Source organism: Coptis chinensis, chromosome 4 (assembly GCF_015680905.1).
Source record: "Coptis chinensis isolate HL-2020 chromosome 4, ASM1568090v1, whole genome shotgun sequence".
Classification (NCBI taxonomy): Eukaryota; Viridiplantae; Streptophyta; class Magnoliopsida; order Ranunculales; family Ranunculaceae; genus Coptis; species Coptis chinensis.
Window position 1 is genome coordinate 97,830,677 of NC_141459.1, and position 22,007 is coordinate 97,852,683.

The 22,007-nt window shown below is 36.8% G+C and overlaps 1 protein-coding gene across 1 annotated transcript; it reads right to left on the bottom strand.

Moving 5' to 3' along the window:
- Positions 1-3,642: 3,642 nt before the first annotated feature.
- Positions 3,643-19,035, bottom strand: LOC147506066 (RNA-binding (RRM/RBD/RNP motifs) family protein). The gene is made up of 9 exons (XM_086558380.1): positions 18,943-19,035; positions 15,466-16,977; positions 10,383-10,454; positions 6,591-6,632; positions 6,093-6,182; positions 5,417-5,524; positions 5,191-5,280; positions 4,979-5,058; positions 3,643-4,904 (listed from the first exon to the last, which is right to left on the bottom strand). The coding sequence occupies exons 2-9, from the start codon at positions 16,837-16,839 to the stop codon at positions 4,034-4,036; spliced, it is 2,727 nt and encodes a 908-aa protein (XP_086414506.1). The 5' UTR covers positions 16,840-16,977; positions 18,943-19,035; the 3' UTR covers positions 3,643-4,033.
- Between the last annotated feature and the right edge of the window lie 2,972 nt (positions 19,036-22,007).

Below are 22,007 nucleotides of genomic sequence, written 5' to 3' on the forward strand. Positions count from 1 at the left end.
TGACAAAATTGTAATTACCCGACTTTGTATTGTTGTACCACTTGCATATCGAGCCTCCACCGCATTCACAATTACAACAAACTTGTTCATCATTTTTGAAATATATTTCCATCTACCGCTAATTGAATCGAAAGACCTATCCGACCCACGTGCTTGATTGAACTCGTTTGTTACACGATTTCAAATCCTTTTGCATTTTGGAAAGCACCAATAATGGAGTCTTCACTAATTTTTATCCAAACAAGCCATAAAGCTTGATCTTCGGACATGCTAAAGTGAGTTTTTGATTTTGTTTGAGTGCTACCACTTACTTGAGATGCTTGAGATTATGCCATTTGATATTTTGTTTTTTTGAAGAATTGATTTTAAAGAAGAAGAAATATGATATATGATTGTTGGAAGTGTGAGTTGAAATGAAACAAATGTTGTATATATACCAAAGTTTTTTATTTTGACCGTTTTTTACCGTTCTAACTTTCTGACCGTTGGTGAATTAGCCGTCAGGACTCCGGTCGGGATGTTTGATTCCATCTGGAAAAAAAGAAATATAGCGAGACGGGATGTTAGATTATGTCTGGTGAGTTTTGTAATCTAGACGGAATCCAAGATCCCATTCGAAGTTAACAAGTCAGCCACTATTTCGGTGGAAGATTTCACCTTGAAATCAACTGGGGAAAATAGTCACCAGTTATTCACCACGTCCACTGCATTGCACACCCATTTTTCCCAAAAACTGGTGACTATAGTCACAAACCCCTCATAATCCCATGCATTGCAAATGCTCTTAAAAGTGTGAAGTTTGTAAATGTTTGGTGATTTTCAGTTTAAACTTTATCATATTAGTTCGAACAGTTTGCTGCTCTGTCCACGGCTTGCGTTGATTATGATGAGGAAAAGATTAATGGATTAATTGAATAATGAAGCAATACATGGTAATTTAGATTAATTGAATAAAGCAATACACACATAGAATAAGTCTGATTTACACTCTTTAATATTTGATTAATTTAATATCAGTTATCTGTTTGCAGGAGGTTATCTTAGATTGAATACTCGGGAAATTTTTGGCTCTGGCTGTACTGATGTACTGATATAATATTGCTCTAAATTTACTTTCAATTGAAGAAGTCTTGATTTGGGGATTTAGAAGTTGTTACACAAATTATGTATTTACTTGACATTGTTGGTACACTGTTCATCCCTTGATTTCAGTAGCTAATGAGTGCTATCACCAGTTGCTCCACATCATTGTTCTTCTTCTTGACTTTAAATAGCATGAGGAAGGAATGTAGATTGTAGATCAATGGTGCAAATAAATTAATAGGAGTGTAGAAGCAATTGGCTGTGAGGAGGCCACATTCTGTATGGCCTGACGTAAGCAATGCCAACTTTTATGCTTCCTTACTTAAGTTTTCAGTGTTATACTAAGGAACATGTATTTTCTATGCATAAATTGGTGCTGCAATAGAAACAATTTTCTTAGGCTTAGATAACATTGTCAAATCTATTTTAGGTATTTCCTTCAACAGTATGTAGTCCTCTTTTGATAATTATGATTCAAATAATTTTTATGTAAGGAGTATAGAAAAGAATATTCACGATAGATTATATTGATTTTCCAATTCCACATTTTGAATTGTACTGAAGTGGTTTTCACAAATCAGTAGTGAAACTTCATTATAAGTTGTTACCCCCAGGTACACATTGTCTATGTAATCTCTTCGAGGTTATATATGTGTATATATGTATATGGATCTGTGCTCCTAGGATATGAAGTATTTTATACTGATGAGATGAATGAGGTAATCTCTTCGAGGTTATATATGTGTATATATGTATATGGATATGTGCTTCTAGGATATGAAGTATTTTATACTGATGAGATGAATGAGGATTCACGTTGATAACCAACTCTAACTTAGCAACCTTTCTACATGCTGAAGTGACTCTGCGCTTTTATGAAGGGGGATAGGGAGTAAAACTTTTCTACTTTTGTTAGTCGCATGCATATGTATCGATAGTTACCTACATATCATTTTCATAACTACCACTTTTTAGTATGATAGTTGTTGTAAATATAATACTGCGGAACCAATCTTATCTACTACAATATATTAATCCTATACAAAGATCAATCATTATTACTAGACAAGACTTCAACATCCTCCAAGTAATATCCCAACACTTCTCAATATCAAATAACAAGCATATAAAAAAACAATTAATGTAAAAGAAAAACAAACCACAAGACGAGATATATATCGTGGTTAAATTTGCTTACTTTCTTCATGAAGGAGTTTTCAAACTTTTACTTAGATGTCAGAGAATAGATTCTGAGTCTCCAATCCACACTCACAAAGAATAAACACTCAACTCACAAAGAATTATTCTCTTATAATCTCTCTTTTTCTTGGTTTTGGAAAAGTTAGGTTTTTATATCAAAATCTATATTTATACTTTTTCAGGAAATTTCCAAAAAAAGGACAAATTCGTGCTGAAATAAGATGGAACGCGGGTCGTGCTTAAATCACTGGAGGTCGCCAAAGTATGAGCACGGGTAGCGCCTTGCCCAGGTGTAAATGGAGCGCGGGCTATGGAAGTAAATATACGACTTTGATTACTGACTTTCTAGGATTTTTCAATCGACTATTATTGGTCTTCGGATTTACTAAATGCTATTTTGGTTGGAACATAGTTTAAAACTTGACCCACAAGGATCCATGTCGTTATGAGTTTCACTACCGTCAATAGGATGATGTTAAGTTATCTTGCAATCTTGTACGTTGTGTTTGAGACTTCCAGCACAAAGAGTCCGGAAATATTGGGTTGTTCTACACTGAAGGTTATCAAAGGAGATTAAGGATTCAATTAAGCAAACAACGTTTATGTTGCACCAGTTTTACTTTTAGTATTTATTTCCATTAAGAAAATCTGAAGGTAAGAGAGGGGGATATCACATTATGATTGGAAGTTTATTCTTATTCGGTTTTTGGTAAACAAGTTTTTTTAAGATTTTCATTTATCTCTCCTACTGTTAGTTATATGAAATTCAGAAATTCTAATTTGCTAAACTGTGGAATATGCGGAAATTGTCAAAGGCCCAAATGTAATTATTTAAGGTCTTTCTAGAAATTTTTAGAAACGGTTAACGTGCCCCATTCTGACCTGTCACTAAAGTTGGATTAGAATCAAAGAAAAATGTTGGCGTTTCCTTATACAAAAAGGACACTATGGACAGTGTTTAGACTCTAGAGCCCAATTTATAGATTTCTAATTTGGTATAGCTATGGGTGATGTAATATTTTTAGAAAATTATAAAGGTAAAACTGGAAACAAAAAGTCCAGTTGATGGAATTTGGGGAATCCAAGTGACGTTTTCACCCTTACATTTTATAAGATATTACGTATATTTGCTTTGAATTTAAACCGAAATAAATGAAAAGAAAAGGGGGCAAAACTGGAAAATGAAACTGTAGATGGGGATTTTTTTTTTTTTTTTTTTTTTTTTTTTTTTTTTATAGTAGAAGATATATTTATTGGAAGAGAAGTATTTCCGATAAAAACAAAAGGGAAATCTATAATTAACTCAATTACAATCTTCAATGCACCAAAATCTTAAATGTCAGGATGAACAGCCCATACTTGCAACAAGATTCACTTTCTTTGTATTAAACATTGCCGAAAGAATATATGGCATGAATAAGAACATCAAGATTTACACAAAACTAAAAAAGAAAATAATAGAAACAATAATGTGTTTTATGAGACAGTAACTCGGGGTATCAATACATGATCAAAAACAAAGTCACAACAAGACAAAGAACTCGCTTTCACTCAAAAATGTAAATATAAAGCTCAAGTGCCACACTACCATAACTACAATATCGCGCCTCCCTCCCAATGCTAGTAAAGAAACGATTTCAACATGTTCGAGTGGAAAGAAGCTTTCACACATGCTAATCCCACGAATATGACGATGCATCGATGCTATCTCAACCATGATGAACTTTACTGATATCGATTACCCAGAGCCTCATTTTGGAAACCTTGAGATGTACAGATCGTGAGGAATGTAACTCACCAACACTATCCGATCCCCATACGGTCGTCGATGCAGGCAATGAGCAGCCATGACAGAGGCTTCAGTTCTGACATACTCCACCAGAACGGTACCGTGTTCAAAATGCTCATCGAAACTAACCAGTTGCTTACTTTCCTCTCTCTCGCTGGTTTTAGATTCCTCTCCAACAGCTTGATGCAATTGCACAGATGCTTCCTGCAGCTCATCATTGGCTTCCTCCTGTTTCAACTCTTCTTCAACTAAAATACTATCATTCATGCTTGCGTCCTCATTTTGGATGTGGTCCGCACCATTAATAAACTCATCTTTTCTTGTATCATGCAGAGAAAGCACTTCTTGGGGATTGACATCAGTATCGAGGTCATAGGCAGGAACATCTGTAACTAAAGAACTGTAAAGTTCACACACTCCGGTTTTGGTAAGAACTTCAGCTTTATCACCACTAGGTCTGTCACCTTTAAAATCACCACCGTCTTCTAAAGGTTCTTTCACAATATTTGGAGCCTCTGTTGTGCTATTCTCACCAGAGTTATGGTTAGTGTGCTGCTCCAGGGTTTCTGGACTCTTGGTGGTACTCTCACCCTCACCTTTAGAATCACCAACATCTTCTAGAGGTTCTTTCATATTAGCTGGAGCCGCTGGTATCTGTTCACAGTTGTGACTAATGTCTTGATCCAGGGTTTGTGTATTCTTGGTGGCACTATCACCTTCACGGTCTTGTAAGACCCCTGCATCAGTTTGGTTGGTGATGACAACTGCTTGACTTTCAGTTGCATGAATGCTTTCACATCTGACAATATTGATAGACTTGACTGTGCCAAACCTGCATCGTGAACATATAAAATTAAAACATGTACAAACATAAGTACAATTTAAACAAAAACAAAAAGTACCAACCTGGCACACTCTATTCGTATATCTTCCAATGTTTCTTCCAATTCAGATCCGGAGAGCGATGAGAGGTCCGCCGGATTAAACTAGAAGATGTCATAAACTCATCAGATTTTTATGAAATAGAGCAGGAAGTTAAATATGAGTACTATAAATTATTTTCTGATCATTATATGAATAGTGCACCTCAATAATCAAGTAGAAGTCTCCATACATACCACATTTTTTAGCTTAAGGACCTTTGTGGGTTCCAAAAGTAGAGGCTTTGCATGCTCTGGGATCCCATAGAATAGACTCTTAGAGTTTTCCTGGTAATTATGTTTTTTTTATTAGAATGCTAGATCCAAAAAAGACTTTCATAAAGATGTGAAAGAAAGTAAACAGAATGTATTCTTGATCATCATGGTTTTTAAAATAAACAGTACAAATGGGACGTGATGATACCTCCACAGATGCATCAGGAAAAGCTTGTACAGCAGTTAAGACTTGCCCTGCCAATTTCATCCCATTCAACCCAGCACACGCCTTCAGAGTTATTGTCTGGTCCATGTACTGAAGAATCACAGTCAACAATTTCAGAGCTCACACAGAATGTATTTGTCCAAAGCAGCCCAAGCACTTTGATATTGTGAATGTTAATACCAAATACTACAACTCCACGAGAAAAACTTAAACAAGAAATAAATCACAAACTATACAGGAACTTCAGAAGAGGAATGCTAGCAGGGAACTCATTTGCAAGTTGCATACATGCCTCTCACTAGCAACACAATTTTTCGTCTTGAGATTGTAGAATATACTTGATTGTAAGAATCAATGCAAAAGTTGTCTTTTCAGTGAGAGGGTATGCAATTCACAAGTGAGAGCCTGCAAGCATTCCTCAACTTCAGATATATACTGTGATGATGACTGATTTAATATAAAGCCAAAATTGTAGTAAATGTCTATCACTATTTTTATTAAGAAAAGCATATGTCTGTGATCCACTCCTCGTAAGTCACCACGATCCCACAAATATATCAAATGTATCCATTTAATGAAAAACAAATATTCAAAATAGTCCGATCCATCACTAAATTGATAGTAGTATTTACCATACATAAATTCAATCTTACGATACCTCTAAAAAGGCGCATGGTTCTTTGAGATCCTCATTAACCTGAAACCGGTATGCCTTCAGATGTCCAAAGGAGCTGACAATTTCTAGTAGCTGGGAAAAGCACCATTTCAATATACAAGTATGAGTCTACAAATATAAAGGAGCTAAAGTCTGTTTCACACTAGGTTACATGGACACGCCATATTTTGAAAAAAATCTGTGTCAGATACGTATCCACGTGTCTGTGTCCGTATCTGTGTCGGACACACACGGAAACATATTGTATTTAATTTACCTCGAATTTCTGATTTACCATCTAATTTAATAAATTTATAATTATTAAAAAATTAATTAATTATTCCTATCCGTGTCCCCGTGTCGATCTTCAACTGCTCCCCGTATCCGTGTCGGACACCGACACGCGTGCCCGTGTCAATGTAACCTAGGTTTCACAAGTAGTTGAAACTCTCAGATCCTACCAAGAATGCAGAAAAATCACTACTTCTGTGGCCAACTTACCATATCAGATGACAGATCTTTTGAAATTCCACCAATGAAAATCTACAACAAACAGAAATTACATCAACATGGTGATTTCCAGCATCCAACTGAATATACAATATTAACGAGAATATCATTACATCAGCACAAGAACTAAGGTTCTCACAAAAACATTTTAATCTAATAAGTGTAGTATGACACTACCAGGTTTAAGAGTTCCTAAGTCAAAAAGGAGACGAGGATTACCTAAAAAGGTGAAAATGAAAATCAAGAATGATTAATTTGACACCACCAGGTGCCTCTACCTAACATATCCTCACCCACATTGCTAAGATTAACCAATTGTGTACTGTTGTGGTTATATGACATGGGAAAAATACACAATAAGCTGAAACAAGCAGCAAAACCCTAACCGTTCAAATTCTCAGTTCCTTCCCAGATAAACAGTATGAGAACTACAACTTTTTTTTTTTATTGGCAAGAGAGGTTGTTTGAGAGGTCCCTACCCTTTTTCATTAATAATAAAATAGCTTGGTTACATTCTCAGATATTGCTTTCCCATTACATCTTCATATACTATCTTTTTTATATCTTCAGAAAATGGTACATGAGTACTAAAATTGGAATGTAGAGAAGTTCCTGGACAAATTTGACTACAGACTTTTGCCAAGAACAAGATGGCAATATGGCTGATAAAAACACAGGGCATCCTTTGTACACAAAAAGGATTGTCCTAAGTGGGATTTAAGATGCATCCAAAAAAGATACGGGTACTTACTTATCTAATAAATTTAAAGACAGAAAAGACAGCAATACTAAAAGGAGCACGACACTTTTTTGTCTATTTTCACTACCCTGTTTACTTTCGCTATTACAACTACACCCACGGCTTAGACTGCCAGGTCTGTCATGCTTTGATGCTATCTTCCGATACACCTTTTGTCAAAGTATACAGGAGTCTAATTTTTTTCTTTCCATCTGCGACTCTCATGTCATCTATTATCCAAAAACAAAATACATATATAGAGATGATAGCTTTCCCCAGCTTCACATTTCACAAATATATATATGCACAGATGGAATAATACCCACCACTAAAAAAAAACTTCACATAATTTCATTTTTCAGGTGCATTCAAATATATGATAATTTTTTTTTCATACATATAAATCAATTAATTATCAGAAGACGTTGATTAAGAAACGCAGAAATATAGAAACTTTTTCAAAATGATTTCAACAAAAATTAAAATGTCCCGCCTTAAAAGAAATAAGTTCCTAAATTCAGTTATTCAGAAGAAATTTTATACAGAAAGTGAAAAAATGCATGCCGCGTGTTCATATATACAAACTAATTATCTTCTCTCTATTTTTATCCATCAAAGGTAAAAAATATCGGTATAACAAGGATAATGGAGTTGTATCGAAGTTATATCGGGATAATGGAGTTGTATCTTCTCGTCTTAAGAATAAGGATAACGGAGTTGTGTGCAAGGTGGATATATCGAAAGCATATGATCATGTGAACTGGGAGTTTCTGAATTATTTGTTAAAGAGAATGGGGTTTGGCGAAAGATATAGGAATTGGATTATGACTTGTATTACTTCTGCCTCTTTTTCGGTGCTTGTCGAAGGATCTCCAGCTGGGTATTTTCGCAACCAGAGAGGTTTGCGTCAAGGGGATCCTATTTCTCCTTTTCTCTTTAATATTGTAATGGAGGCGTTGAATAGATTGGTCATTAAAGCAAGAGATTTGGGCTATATTAGAGGGTTTAAGGCAGCGGCGAATGGTCCTGAAGTTGTTGTTCTTCAATTTGCAGAAGATACTCCCTTCTTGCTTGATGCTTCTGTCCCACAGTTGCTTACTATCAAAGCAGTGTTGCTTATTTTCCAAGCTGTTTCTGGTCTGAAAACAAACATGGCAAAGACTTCTATTCTCACGGTTGGGAAGGTAGAACACTTGGTTGAGTTATCTCAAGCAATGGGGTGTGTTGTCGAACAACTCCCTTGTAAGTATCTAGGCATACCTCTTGGGTCAACTTACAGAAACAAGAAGGTATTGGAGCCAGTCATCGATACAGTTCAAAGGAGACTCGGTGGATGGAGGTGTATATTAATGTCTAAAGGGGCGCGTTTGATCCTAGCCAGTAGCGTTCTCTCAAATTTACCCATTTATGTCATGTCTTTACTTTGTATTCCGAAAGGTGTGGCTGAAATTATTGAACGATTGATTCGTGACTTTATTTGGGGATCTTCGGATGAACAAAGGAAATACCATCTAGTAGATTGGGAGAAAGTCTGTTCACCCAAAGAAGATGGGGGTCTCGGACTGCGAAAACTTGTAGTCATGAATCAAGCTCTACTTGGGAGATGGCTATGGAGATACATGATGAAAGAAGACTCTCTTTGGCGTGCTGTGGTTTGTGCAAAGTATAGCAATGACAACCAAAGATGGTGGCCCAAGGAAACAACTCAATCTCACGGTTGTAGCCTTTGGAGAGGCATACTGAAGGTACTGCCGTATTTTAAGAGTGGGGTTAATTTCAATGTGGGAAATGGGCATAAATGCTTATTTTGGAAGGATGTATGGCTCGGTGAAGTGCCTTTGGCTGACCAATTCCCTCTTATTTTTCAAGCGTCCACTAATAAAAAGGAATATGTTCATGAGTTTAGACACATGCAGAACACATGCAGAATGGTCATTTCGCATGGAATCTGTTTTTGAGAAGATGTCTGAATGATTGGGAAGTCCAACAATATGCTAATCTAACCGTGTTACTCGAGACAAATTGAATGATGAAGTAGACAGTTGCTTATGGCGGTGGACCAAGACCAACACCTTTTCTGTTAGCTCTTTCTATGATAAAATCCGTGAACATGATCGTCCCCCAGAACAAAGATGCACCCCTTTTCCTTCAAGAGTTGTCTGGAAAATCCCTATTCCTCTAAAAGTGAAGTTCTTCTTTTGGTGTGTCATGCTTGGGCGTACCTTAACGGCGGATGCTCTAATTCGTAGAAGTATGGTGGTTTCTCCCATTTGTACTATGTGTAATATGCATATGGAGAGCATTAGTCATGTGTTCTTGTATTGCCGCTTTGCTTTGGAGGTATGGACTCTCTTGCTCCAACCAATGGTTATGGCGTTTCCTTTGCTAGCGCAAGCCGCTTCAGTAGAAGAATTTCTTGCAATTTGGCCGAGAAGGAGAGGAAAGAGTTTCGGATCGATTATTTGGAGTCTATTACCATATGTTGTATTTGGGTAATATGGAAGAATAGAAATCATCATATTTTCAGGAATAAAGAATGCTCGGTCTCACAAACGGTTGGGGAGATCAAAGGGGTGTTGTGGTATTAGATGTCTAACTATGAGGAAAGGCGACAATACCAATTCAGGAACTTGGTACTGGATTGGCCTCATGTGATAATGGTCGACTCTGGGGATGTACTATTCTAGGGATGTTATTTTCTTTTAGTTCCATGTATGTTTTCCTTTCAGTTGCAGAACTTGTGATATTCTCAATCACTAACTGTAACAGTGCTTTGCATTTGCACGTCATTTCTAATAAATTCTACTTATCAAAAAAAAAACAAATAAAAGATTACATAAGTCCCTTAATACATCAGCAAGAAGGAAATGACAGAAGCCTATTTTGGACATCAATTATCTACCTAACACTCTAATGGTAATCTATAAATGTACACTTGTAAGCATTTTAGGGTGCAAAAGAGAACTGGGGAAAGAATGAATCTCAAACATGAACAAAGATTCAAAGATAAAGCACATAAATACAAACCCGACTCTAATGCATACCTTATGTGGTGAATCTTTTACAATGTCAGATGTTGCGTCAACTGCTGGTACTGATTTCTCTGGGACACCAGTCTGCATGAAAATAGCAACTGTCTGAAAACCTGCTACATGAATAGTAACCACAATAGACCTCAGATACTGAAAAGTACTAAACAGATTACTATTCATACAAAAGATAGAGTCCACCCTGTGAAATTGACTACTAGTGCATTAATTAACACAACTATCACCAACATGGAATTTCAATAATAAAGCAAAGGTAGGCTGGAGTCTGCATGAAAATAGCAACTGTCTGAAAACCTGCTACATGAATAGTAACCACAATAGACCTCAGATACTGAAAAGTACTAAACAGATTACTATTCATACAAAAGATAGAGTCCACCCTGTGAAATTGACTACTAGTGCATTAATTAACACAACTATCACCAACATGGAATTTCAATAATAAAGCAAAGGTAGGCTGGAGTTGCCTAAGCACATGAAAACAAAGAAATACAAACAATACTACAATTCCTCCAAATACAACCCTTCACTCCATTCCCAAAATTATGAACCGATCCCACTGTCATAAAAAGACTCATAAAAGCACCACCTAACTCCTTCAAGACTTTGGACCACTGATCCAGAAAAGATTTAATGGATAAAATAACCTCCTGTTTGCGTAGATACCCTCAAAATGTCAACGACTGACGTCACACCTGATATCTTCAGTTATAAGGATGGTGAGACAAAGGATGATGCTGTTTTACAGTTGAAGTCAAGAATGCAGTTGGAGAGTGTTGTTGTGTTGATGCAACAAAATCAATTGAGAGGTAAGTTTCAGAGACATATATACTAAAACAATGAAGATAGAGAAAGAACACTCGGATTAAACTGACGAGGTAACAGATTATCAAAATTCAAGCTCAGCTGGATACAGTATGAGGGTAGTGCCCTATGAAAGAGAATGTCAGGCGAGTAAGAAACAAAAGTTTCCGTCTATTCATCTAGTACACATCAGAAGGTTGTGCATGGTTGGGCCATCTTTTAAGCTGAGCAAATTCCAGTACGAGGTAGGCTGGCAGATTAAGTCATTGAGTATCATTATCATAACCTACAAGTTGTACAGATGTTTCTTCTGTCTTTTGTGGCTCTAGCTCTTTTCGACACATTATTTTATTATATAAGCACCAAAAAAAAACGAGGCACCACCAACAATAACCGAGTTTAGTAGAGGTCAAAGATGTCAATCCAGTGATTACTTATAACTTTATGATCTACAACAAGTCAACAACCATCAATTCTATGATCTAGCCATATAAGTCAAGGTGGCATACGTGCATGTTAACATCCAAAATAACGCCAATAAGTATTGTGGCCCAGTAACAAGAATATACATGTTCTACAAGATAAAGATAGTCCAGCATGAAACAAATCCAGTGATTACTTATAACTTTATGATCTACAACAAGTCAACAACCGTGAATTCTATGATCTAGACATATAAGTCAAGGTGGCATACGTGCATGTTCACATCCAAAATAACGCCAATAAGTATTGTGGCCCAGTAACAAGAATATACATGTTCTACAAGATAAAGATAGTCCAGCATGAAACATTGAAACTCTTTTGTTTGACAAGTAATTTTTATTGAACCATTGAAGCTTTAAGGTTTTAGTCTAGGAGTTAAGAGAGAGAGAGAGGCTATAAAGGCAACTGTAACACCGTTTTTAAAAGGAAAATGCACACTGTGACAATGTTTATAGTTATAGGTGGCTCACCCTGTCAGCAACTAATACGAGAATCTATTCACTGAGTCTCAGTCAAAACCTTTAAAACTAAACATATACCCAAACAAAGTTACCCATGAAAAATGGCCAAACTGACTAACTGTTGATACAGCAGCAGTACTCTGAACTAGCTTAGAGGTTCATTTAGGGTGTGTGTGGGTGGGTGGTGGGGCTAATGATAATGTTCAAAAAAGGACCACTTAAAGAAACCAGTTGATTAAAAACAATATATATAGCCATTCTTATGCGCACATTATAGCCACATTGTAAATTAATCCAAGCAAAATTATGGACTTAAAAATTGAATTAAGGGCTGAGTTTTTGTAGATATGATCTCCCCACCATGGAGAACATGCTCATAAAAATTCAACTCATTCAAAGAAGTCTAACATTAGAACATGCTCACAAAACTTTTAGACAGTTAGATGAAAAATTCAAAAATGAACACAAATGAACACTAATTTTTACATGGTTAGACATATCCAAATATTATTATTTTTTGTGAGAATGATCTTCATAGTGGGGAGATCATCTCCACAAAAAACTAGGCCTTAAGTCATTTGTATGTTGAAAATGTGGCTATAATGTGCGCATAATGAATGTGCCTCTATCCTTCCCCATATATATGTGTGTGTGTGTGTGTGTGTGTGTGTGTGTGTGTGCTAGACCATAGCGACCCCCTATTCTTTATATTTAGAATTTTATTCCCTAATCCTTTACAATTCCCTTTCGCCAGTGAAGGTGGGACCGAGGGAATATAACCCAAGACCTTGGAAGCCTTGACCAGTAGACCACTGGACACCTTCAAACCACAGCATATAGCAACCCCTTCATGGAGTTCGAGGAAGAGACAGACAAAAAGCCATACGCCTTAGACAACAAGGTGCAACTATTTGACAAAAAACTTCCGCCTTAGTGCCGGGCTGCATTGGCTGGCACGGTTCCACATTTGACAACATAAGAGTTAACCAAAATAATTAACCACGTTAACTTCAAAGACAGACTCCATTGCAAGAGTGAATACACTAAAGTCTAAAGATCATACAGAACAATAAAAGAGATTTAAATAAGTGCCACACCACCCCAACATGTGATTACCATTTACCATGATGGAACTCAACCATCAAAAACATATTAACTGGATGCCATAATCTAGACATAATCCACACTCCACAGTCCGAACAGACTGTCATTTAGTTAGAATAGAAAAACAAAAACGATGGTATCGGAAACAGGAACCAGTACATGAGTACCAGAAATTAGATACAGATAGCGATGCGAACAAGTTTGAAAGCAAAGATCATGTCAATTTGCAATGTTTGCCACAAAATAAAACAAATACCTAAAATGTCAACATTAACTACCCTGACAGCAGCCAGCATCAGTTATATAAAAGAACATTTCTGGAATGAAAGCTGCAAACACACCAATTTCGTCACTACACCTTGAAGTCTTCTTTTAGAAGTCCCCAGCTTCCTCACCACCCTTAATGTATATGAAACACCCAATACAAATACCCTATTTAAGAGAGATTCCAACGTGCCAGTCAGAAAAGATCTCATCAAAGGATAACACATCATACCATATTCAAACAAATGGTAAAGATTATAAATAGAGTTGTCCTGAGGGAACTCAAGAAAGCAGTCTCCTGAAGTTTTCACAAGGTGGGGAGGGATCCATATACAATACTTTCATACAGTAGTTTATACAACACCCCCTTTTTTCTTCTTCCTTTTTTTCTTCTTTCCGTTTTTTTATTACAAGTGCCTTCATGCTGTTCACAACAACCACTTTTCACCAAAGCTATTACAGGTTTGCATATGACTTGACTAAATCGTTTTTATAAGCTTGACTATATCAAAAAACTGATAATGACAATCTTTACATAAACAAATAAATAAAAGTAAACTGCTAATAATAGTCTATTCTGTTCTTCATTCTGGTTTCTCATATTTTCTTTTCTGTTTCCTCCATCGCTCTCAGAATATATATATATATATATAGGGAATGGTTATATGAACTCCACCACAAAAAGTGAACTTGCAAGATGAACTGAGAGCTGATTTTTGGTGGAGGTATACATCCCATAATGAAGAACACCCCCACAAAAATTCAGCTCAATTGAATTTGTTTAACCTTGTCAAAAATTGTATTGGAATTAGAATAATCTGGACCGTTGGATAATTCCATAACAATCTAAACAATTTTTGACAAGGTTGCACATCTTCAAATGAGTTGATTTTTTTGTGAGGATGGTCTATATTGTGTAGAGAACATCTCCACCAACCAAAAATTAGCTTCTTCATTGTTTTTAGTGGTGGAGTTTGTTTGGAGTTCATTTTAGTGGAGTTCATATAATCATCCCCATATATATATATATGCATGGAGAGATCCAGCTTACTTAATCACAGATTCAAACACTGACTCACAGACACCATGCATTTCTTTAAGTTTCATTTTGGTTAGTGTTTACCAACAAAACTATCAAAAGGACAGTAGAAACTAATTTTACAGTGTTCTTACACCTTGAAATTCTACAGCTTTTGTTGATTCTCGCAAACTTCATCTGCAGCTTATTTTTTGTATATGATAAGAAGGTTGCAATGATGTGAGGTGTGGATGTTCTCTGACGCCTATAATATCATCCCAAGGTAGTATTTCATAGTGTGTGGCTGGATAGTAAATGATACGGCTAGGGGATGCTAAGTTGTTAGGCAAGTTGGGACATCTTACTTCCCTCAATACCAACTCACATTTCTCTTTTCAGAAGCTCATATTATCAAAATTATCTTTAGAAAGATGAAGAAAGAAATACAAAGGCCACATAGATGTATAGAACAGTCACATTGACTGCAAAATACCATAGAAACCAACTCACAGGTCAGTTCATCATATAACTGATGATTTTGGAAATCTCTCTTGAAATCTTTCAATGAGTACAACAATCCAAAACAAAATTTTGGAAAAACAAGCAAAAAGTTGTCATTTTCAAAGGCATTTGACGTTCATGCCAATTTGCCAAAGGCACGAGCAACTTGGGGTGTGCCAAAGTTACATCGACATGCTTTGGGAGGCACGCAAAAATGTGACAAAGTTCTCCTCAGTAAAGTCCAACACTAATAAAAAGAAAAGAATAGAAAAGCCAAGTTAATCACTGAGGACAAGAATATTATCCCACATCGTATACAATACTGTTTTTTAACAATTCAAGAGGTACAGTTCAAACAACAATCAAAAGAAAATAGCAATCAATCAGAAGATTAACTTCAACAGAACAAGGAAAGAGGTAAGATGTAATACAGAAAACTTACAGTTGCATCAAAAGATTCACGTTCACGATCAGTTGATACAATTTGGTTCAATGACTGGAAATCAGAACTTGTACCAGCAAGGATACTGCCAGTTCCTACAGGTGGGAGATCCCACCCAGCACTTTTCCTCTCTGGAGACCTAGGACTTGGAGAAGGAGTCCTGATAGCTGCTTCAGATCTTCTTTTCCTTGGTGAATATCCTCCAAGACGGCTTCCCCGGCCACCATGACGCCAACCGTGGTTACTTGTGTGCCCACCATTGTTGGATACTCTATTCCTATCGACGTCAGAGTGCTGTCTCCTTTCATTTGAAGAGTGCAATGATGACTCTCCATGCTCCCGTCCGTCATAGGTACGCTTGTGCACTCTTGGTGATAGTGAAGTGGACCTATCTCTTGGCCTAAGTTCTCTACTCCCTGACCTTCTTCTCTTCTGCTCTGGTCCATCATAATGGGATTTGGACGAATCTTTCATCCTATCCTTCCTTTCCACAGGCTCTAAATTTTGTTTACCAGAATCATGTTTCTTTACAACATACCCAACTGTCTCCAATCTATCTTTTCCCTCCTCCCTGCTTCGACGTTTGCTTTTGCTTTCTCGTTCAGATTTCACCGTATCACTGTCTATGTACCTGTCCCTTCGAACCAATGTTTCACTGTGCTTCTTTCTATCTACTTTATCATCCCCTGGGTGCTGCTTCTTTCTAGTTTCTCTGTCATCCCTTGGACGCTCCTCATCTCTGTCTCTATGGTGAGACTGTTTTTCATTTCTGCGCTCTCTAGCTCTGCCCATATCATCGCCATCCCTCGTAAGCTCCTCATTTCTGCTTCTGTGGTGACTCTGCTTTTCAACTTTGCTCTCTTTAGTTCTGCCCTTATCCTTGTCATCCCTCAGACGCTCCTCATTTCTGCTTCTGTGGTGACTCTGCTTTTCATTCTTGCTCTCTCGAGCTCTGCCAGCTTCATTATCCAGTTTATCCTTCAAGTTGGTTTCTGAACCATGAGATTCCTTGCCTCCACTTTTAACTGGACTACTCTCCTTCAAAGCAGTAGCTTCCTCCTTCCTAAAACCTCGTTTTGTAGTATCCTCTGATGCTTTCTTTTCAACAACATAAGCCGAATCCTTGCCACGTCTGTTACCCCTGTCATTTTCAAGATGGTCAGAAAAAGTTTCAACAGTGTCTTGCCTTGACAAATTGCCCGGATCTCGAGCTTGATCCTTTCCATCTGCACTGACTTTCTTGTTCTTTCTTCTGATCATAATCTCATCAAAGCTGAAAGGTCTAGTTCTAGCAGCAGTACCATCATGGACAGTGGCCCCAGAAAGTTCATCACCATTGCCGTACTTTTCTTTTTGACGACTACTCCTGCTCATCTTGCTCAAAGATGTGACTCGGTAATACGTAAGTTTGACGCTCAAGAATTACACAACACAAATGATCAGACAATCCCTTGAGGGTTGGCACTTGGCAAACAGGTTATCTAATAATTATAAAATTGTTGAGGTTGTTCACTGCAAAATATTAACAAAACAAAGAAGATGCAAACAAAGTCGGTCAAAATCAATCGAACAGTTACTTGGTTCAACAAGTTTAAAGCCCTACAACGAAAATCACACATAACAGATATTTTCTCTATTTTGTTTCCCCTTCCAAACACGTACTTTCTATGCTATAATGCTAACAGCCCAAAATACTCAGTTTCTAATCCTCAAAAAGTCTGAAATTGTTTCACCTTATTTCTATGGTTATACATGTATTCGTTAATAAACGTAAAGTAAGCACTAACACCAAAAGGAAAATTTTCTCCTTCCAATAAAAATAAAAGATTCTTATCGTGCTTTTTTCTTCAAAAAAATGATTACATATTTTGTAGCCTGAATTTTGTTAATGGAACCCAATTTCCATGGAAAGCACTTCATGCAATCTCTCCTTCTCTCTCATTCATGCGACCTCTCCCTCGTCTCTCTTCTCCCAAGCAAGCAAATTAGGAAAGATACTCCTTGATTGTTAAGGAAGTTACTTTCCAATATATGGATACAAATAGGGAAGGACTTTTCCTGTTTTTAAAGATCAATCAGTATAACATCAACCTAATTAGATCATAGTATCAGGTATTCATATTCCAACGGAACAACACACAGCCTATGCATCATCGGGACATAGAAAGTTTGAATCATGAAAGTAAGGATGTGCATGTGCTCATGATGAAGTGAGATGTTTTACTTGGACCGTGAAAATGTGGTTTAGCATATTAAGTGGTCAGAATATGCTAAACTCTCTCGGTAAATCAAAACTGCAACATTAGCAACTTAGCATAACCCCAACAAAGTGAAGTAACTAAATAAACTACACTAAACCTAATACGCTCCATGTCGATATTTCTAACCAACTCATTCTGACCAACTAAACCAACCACCCAGTGGCAGAGCCAGGGATTTGGATGAGGGTTAGCCATCAAGACAGCCTAACACACACAAAAAAAAGTGACGCAATTTCGTTTTAACTAATATTACGAATATCGGAATATATGCAATTACCAAAAACAAGTAAATCTGCAGGTGCTGACTAGCAAAGTCGGTAAAACCTTTGGGTGATAATACTGGAGGTCTAGGGTTCGAATTCCGCCAGCATCAAAGAGTTACTGATCTCATTTAAAACAGGCTTACCAATAAATAAATAAATAAATATAACAAGTAAATCTCGAATGAAAAATCATATACAGAAGAAACAACAACTTAAAAGCAAAGTTAAATAGGTGTTCAACACCACCATAAACATGACAAAATAAATGCAAGAACTGCAAGCTAATTAGCTAATGTATAGTCATACTTCATGAATGTATAAAAGCCTGTTGTGTGTGTGGCAATCCTCATTGGCTTATCAGAAAGTAAGGTGATGCGATGCAGACAGTGCTTCCACAGCAATGCCTAGGAAATTGGCTTCATCGAGTACTGCTAACCGATGGAAGCTTGTTGTTTTGGAGGTGGAGATGGTTGGCCAACATTATGTGTGGAGTAGAACTCATTAGGACAGTTGAATTGTGATATGACAACTTTGCTTGTCTAACAAGATATTTTCATCTACTGTGTTTTGTATGGTTACTTTGTTTTTGCTGGTCTCGATTAGAGATGCTGCATTAGAAAAAAAAATAAGGGTCTAAATTTTTCCAAGCTAAGATTAAAATATGAAACTATCCAAGTCTTTGCCTTTTTATGAACAATTTTAGTGTCCACTGCAACCACCCCCAACGCCCCGTCCCACTTGAACAGTGAATTCATATAAGTAAAGACTAGTAATTTTATTGTTAAACCCTAAATGATATCAAAAGCAATACATTTTCAATCGTAACAAAACAATGGTAATAAAAGAAGATATTTTTACTCAAAATGTAATGACTCCAAAGCAGTAATAATAAGTTTCTACACCAATAAAGAATCTCAGTAAATAAACGTGAAAGAGAAAGTGAGATTGTTTACCTTCGTTTCTCGCACAGAGAGAGAGAGAGGGGGAACTCAGGGAAGTGAAGAAGGCTTTGAAGAGCAAATGAAACGAAGATGGGCCTCTTTTTTCCACGTTTGTGTTTTATTTCATTATTTTAGTACTGTGGACATCCACCGTACACGTGCTATCTCGAAACACTCTATGGCGTATCTCGAAATCGGTATGCCTGACAGCGTTTGGAATTTTGATATATTTCGCCTCCTTTTGTTGGCATTATCATCTTTCATTACTGATTTGAGTTTGGCGAGAAATTTCGACCTCGTTTGGGTTAATGGGTAATAATTAGCTGGAAAGTCGGGCAGTTTTAGACTACAGTTTTCTAGCTTTACCCCCCCAATATTTATGTCAATTAGCTTTACCCCCCCAAGATCACGGCACATCCAAGTCAACTTTGGTTGACCGTGTTCTTTCTGTTGAGTGTATTTGAAAATACATAAATGCCCCTTACCTAGTGCAATTACTATAATGACCCTTGACTTGGAGAAAACTTAATTCAAATTTTTGACACGTGTCATCATCTCAACAAATCAAATCGACGGCCAAATTTTATTTTATTTTTTTTTTTTTGAAACCCATTCAAAAAAAATGACAGGTGTATTTTCTTTTTGTATATCATGGGCCTCAATGTAGGTCTTTTTAAGTTTACAAACTAACACATTGGCCCATTCTCATTTCCACATTCTGTAGTTGAACACGAGCTGAATCAAGGCGAGTCATCAAAACACCTCAAATTGAATGGGACTCTCAGCATCGAAGAGAGTCTCAAAATCACTTCTCCTCAATTCACAACTCCTTCACTCCTCCGCCAAAGATATTGACAACAAAATTAAATGTCGTCATCATCTGTCTCTTCCCAAAAATATTGTTTTTGTGGTGATCCAGTATATATAAGAAGTTCCAAAACTCAAAAAAACCCAGGTAAATTGTTTTATGGGTGTAAGCATTACGATACCAACTCGGCGAAAGCATGTGGTTATTTTGAATGGGTTACAGAGCAACGAAACAACAGAGAGGAAGTTTTGGAGGCAAAAGTTGAAGCTTTGAAGGGAAAAAGTCGTGAATTGAAGAGGGTTAATGGCCAATTGCAGTTGGAGTTGACGAAAGTTAAGACGGAAAAATGGTGTAGTTGTAGTTTTTGTTGTTTTTTTGACTTGGATGTTTACTTAGAAATTCTAAGATGGGTTATTTGGTTGTTGTAATGGTGTTTTCGGTTGTTCAATGTAAGAGTTTAGGATTATGTAATGTAATGGTGGCTTAGCTTGACTGATTTCAGTTCAATGAAATGAAATGGTGGTTTGGTATACCGATTTTTTTGGTGGTAAATGGTGGCTTAGCTTGACTGATTACTTTGTGTAGCTTGACTAGTAAATAACAGGCAAACGATGGAGTACTCCTTTAACAAGCCCCATAAGCGCATCGCTATAAAGGAAAAAGCAATCAGGGATATATTATTAAGATTCATCATCTGTGTTGTTTATTTAATATACAAAAGTTGAATTATCTACTCAAAAGTCAGGCTTTCCACAAATGGATGACATTGGGAAGAATATACAAAGATTGTTTGATCACCGTACCATTCTCTCTCGTAATGTTTTTACGGACCGAATTTAATTATTGCAGTTTTCATGATTTTCACAAATTTGCAAGAATTACCAATTAATACAATAGGATCAAGTGTAAATTTTAACAAAAAACAAGATCAAGAAAGTATGTAAAGGGATCGAAGCCCCATTCACGGGGAACTTTGAATCTCTGTTAAGCTTCTTTGGTTGTAAGTTGTAACATGGCACATGTGCATTCATTCAAAACATTCTGATCAAAAGCTCCAATAAGGATTCCACCGTCAAAGAGTCCGCTGAAGTCACAAAACAATACGTTAGGATTCTTTTACATTCTTTTACATAAGAAGCCATTTTTCCATCGGTTACATCCGATTCTCGAAAATTCAAGCCGATGAAAATGCTAAGAAACGAACCAAAGAAATGACAAAGCATTACCTGTGTAAAATATGTAATCATTGGTGCCAAAAAATCTCTAGTGCAATTTGTAAATAAAGGTTCATTTGTAGTTGTGTCCATTCTCCTTCTCTGTTGCTCCAAACCAATGCCAATACCCATTCTAGCAAACAACGAGTATGCGCTGACCTGTTTTAAAAATATAGTCATTCAGCTATTACCACCTAAAACAATTTACAAAGCAATAGAAAATACTGTAGAAAGTTACGAAAAATGCAAACTAGGACATTCATGCATTCTCAAAAGGTAAGAGTCAGTGAACATTCAGTTTTGCGGACAAATCCATAATTGCATAATCCAAAATAAAAACAGTAAAACAAATCCAAAACTAATTAGTTTCTAAACAGTACTGAATCCAAAAACATAGCCCATAAAGTACTCTTAATAGGCCATAACACATGTCCATCTATCCAAAATTAGCAAAAGCAATCAAGGTTGCGGGGATGGATGGCCTCACAGCTTTGCTTCTACTACTTTCTCTCAACAGGGGTACAAGAGGAGGAAGGTGCTTCTTTGGCTGAGTTGATAGTGATGGAGCTTGTGCTGGTGCTTGTACTGGCCATGGATATGGTGTTGGTTCTCTAGTTTGAGGTGGTGTTGCTCCTGGTGCCCCAAATGTTTCCCTTGCTGCTGTCAACACATCTACAGTCGACTTGTGATGTTGCTTTGCTAACAAGTCTCCCATACTGTGTCTATGCTCAGGTCCCTGGAAAAATCTTTGTGCTGGCTCCTTTGGTGCTTTCGTGCCTTTCAAGTAAGCTTCACTTGGAGAGTAATATACCAGAGTTTGAGGCTGAGATTTTAGTTCATTTCCCTTGCTTACCGACTTTTTTCCAGTTTGTTTTGCACTTGGTTTTCCTTTGCTGCTGGTGGCTACTTCTGTTGCATCTTGATTTGCACTTGATTTCCCTCGACTGGTAGCTGCTTGATGATTTACCTTTTTTGACCTACATGAGTTATTCTAAACTACATTAGCTTGGTAATTAATAATGCAGTTTAATAATAAGGTTAAAATATAAAATACT

Excerpts from the sequence above, each read along its gene's own strand:
- LOC147506066 (XM_086558380.1), bottom strand. The coding sequence starts at position 16,839 with ATGAGCAGGAGTAGTCGTCAAAAAGAAAAGTACGGCAATGGTGATGAA. Across the intron at positions 6,183-6,590 it reads AAGATCTGTCATCTGATATG|CTACTAGAAATTGTCAGCTC; the intron begins GTAAGTTGGCCA and ends TGCTTTTCCCAG. Across the intron at positions 5,281-5,416 it reads TTCCTGATGCATCTGTGGAG|GAAAACTCTAAGAGTCTATT; the intron begins GTATCATCACGT and ends CATAATTACCAG.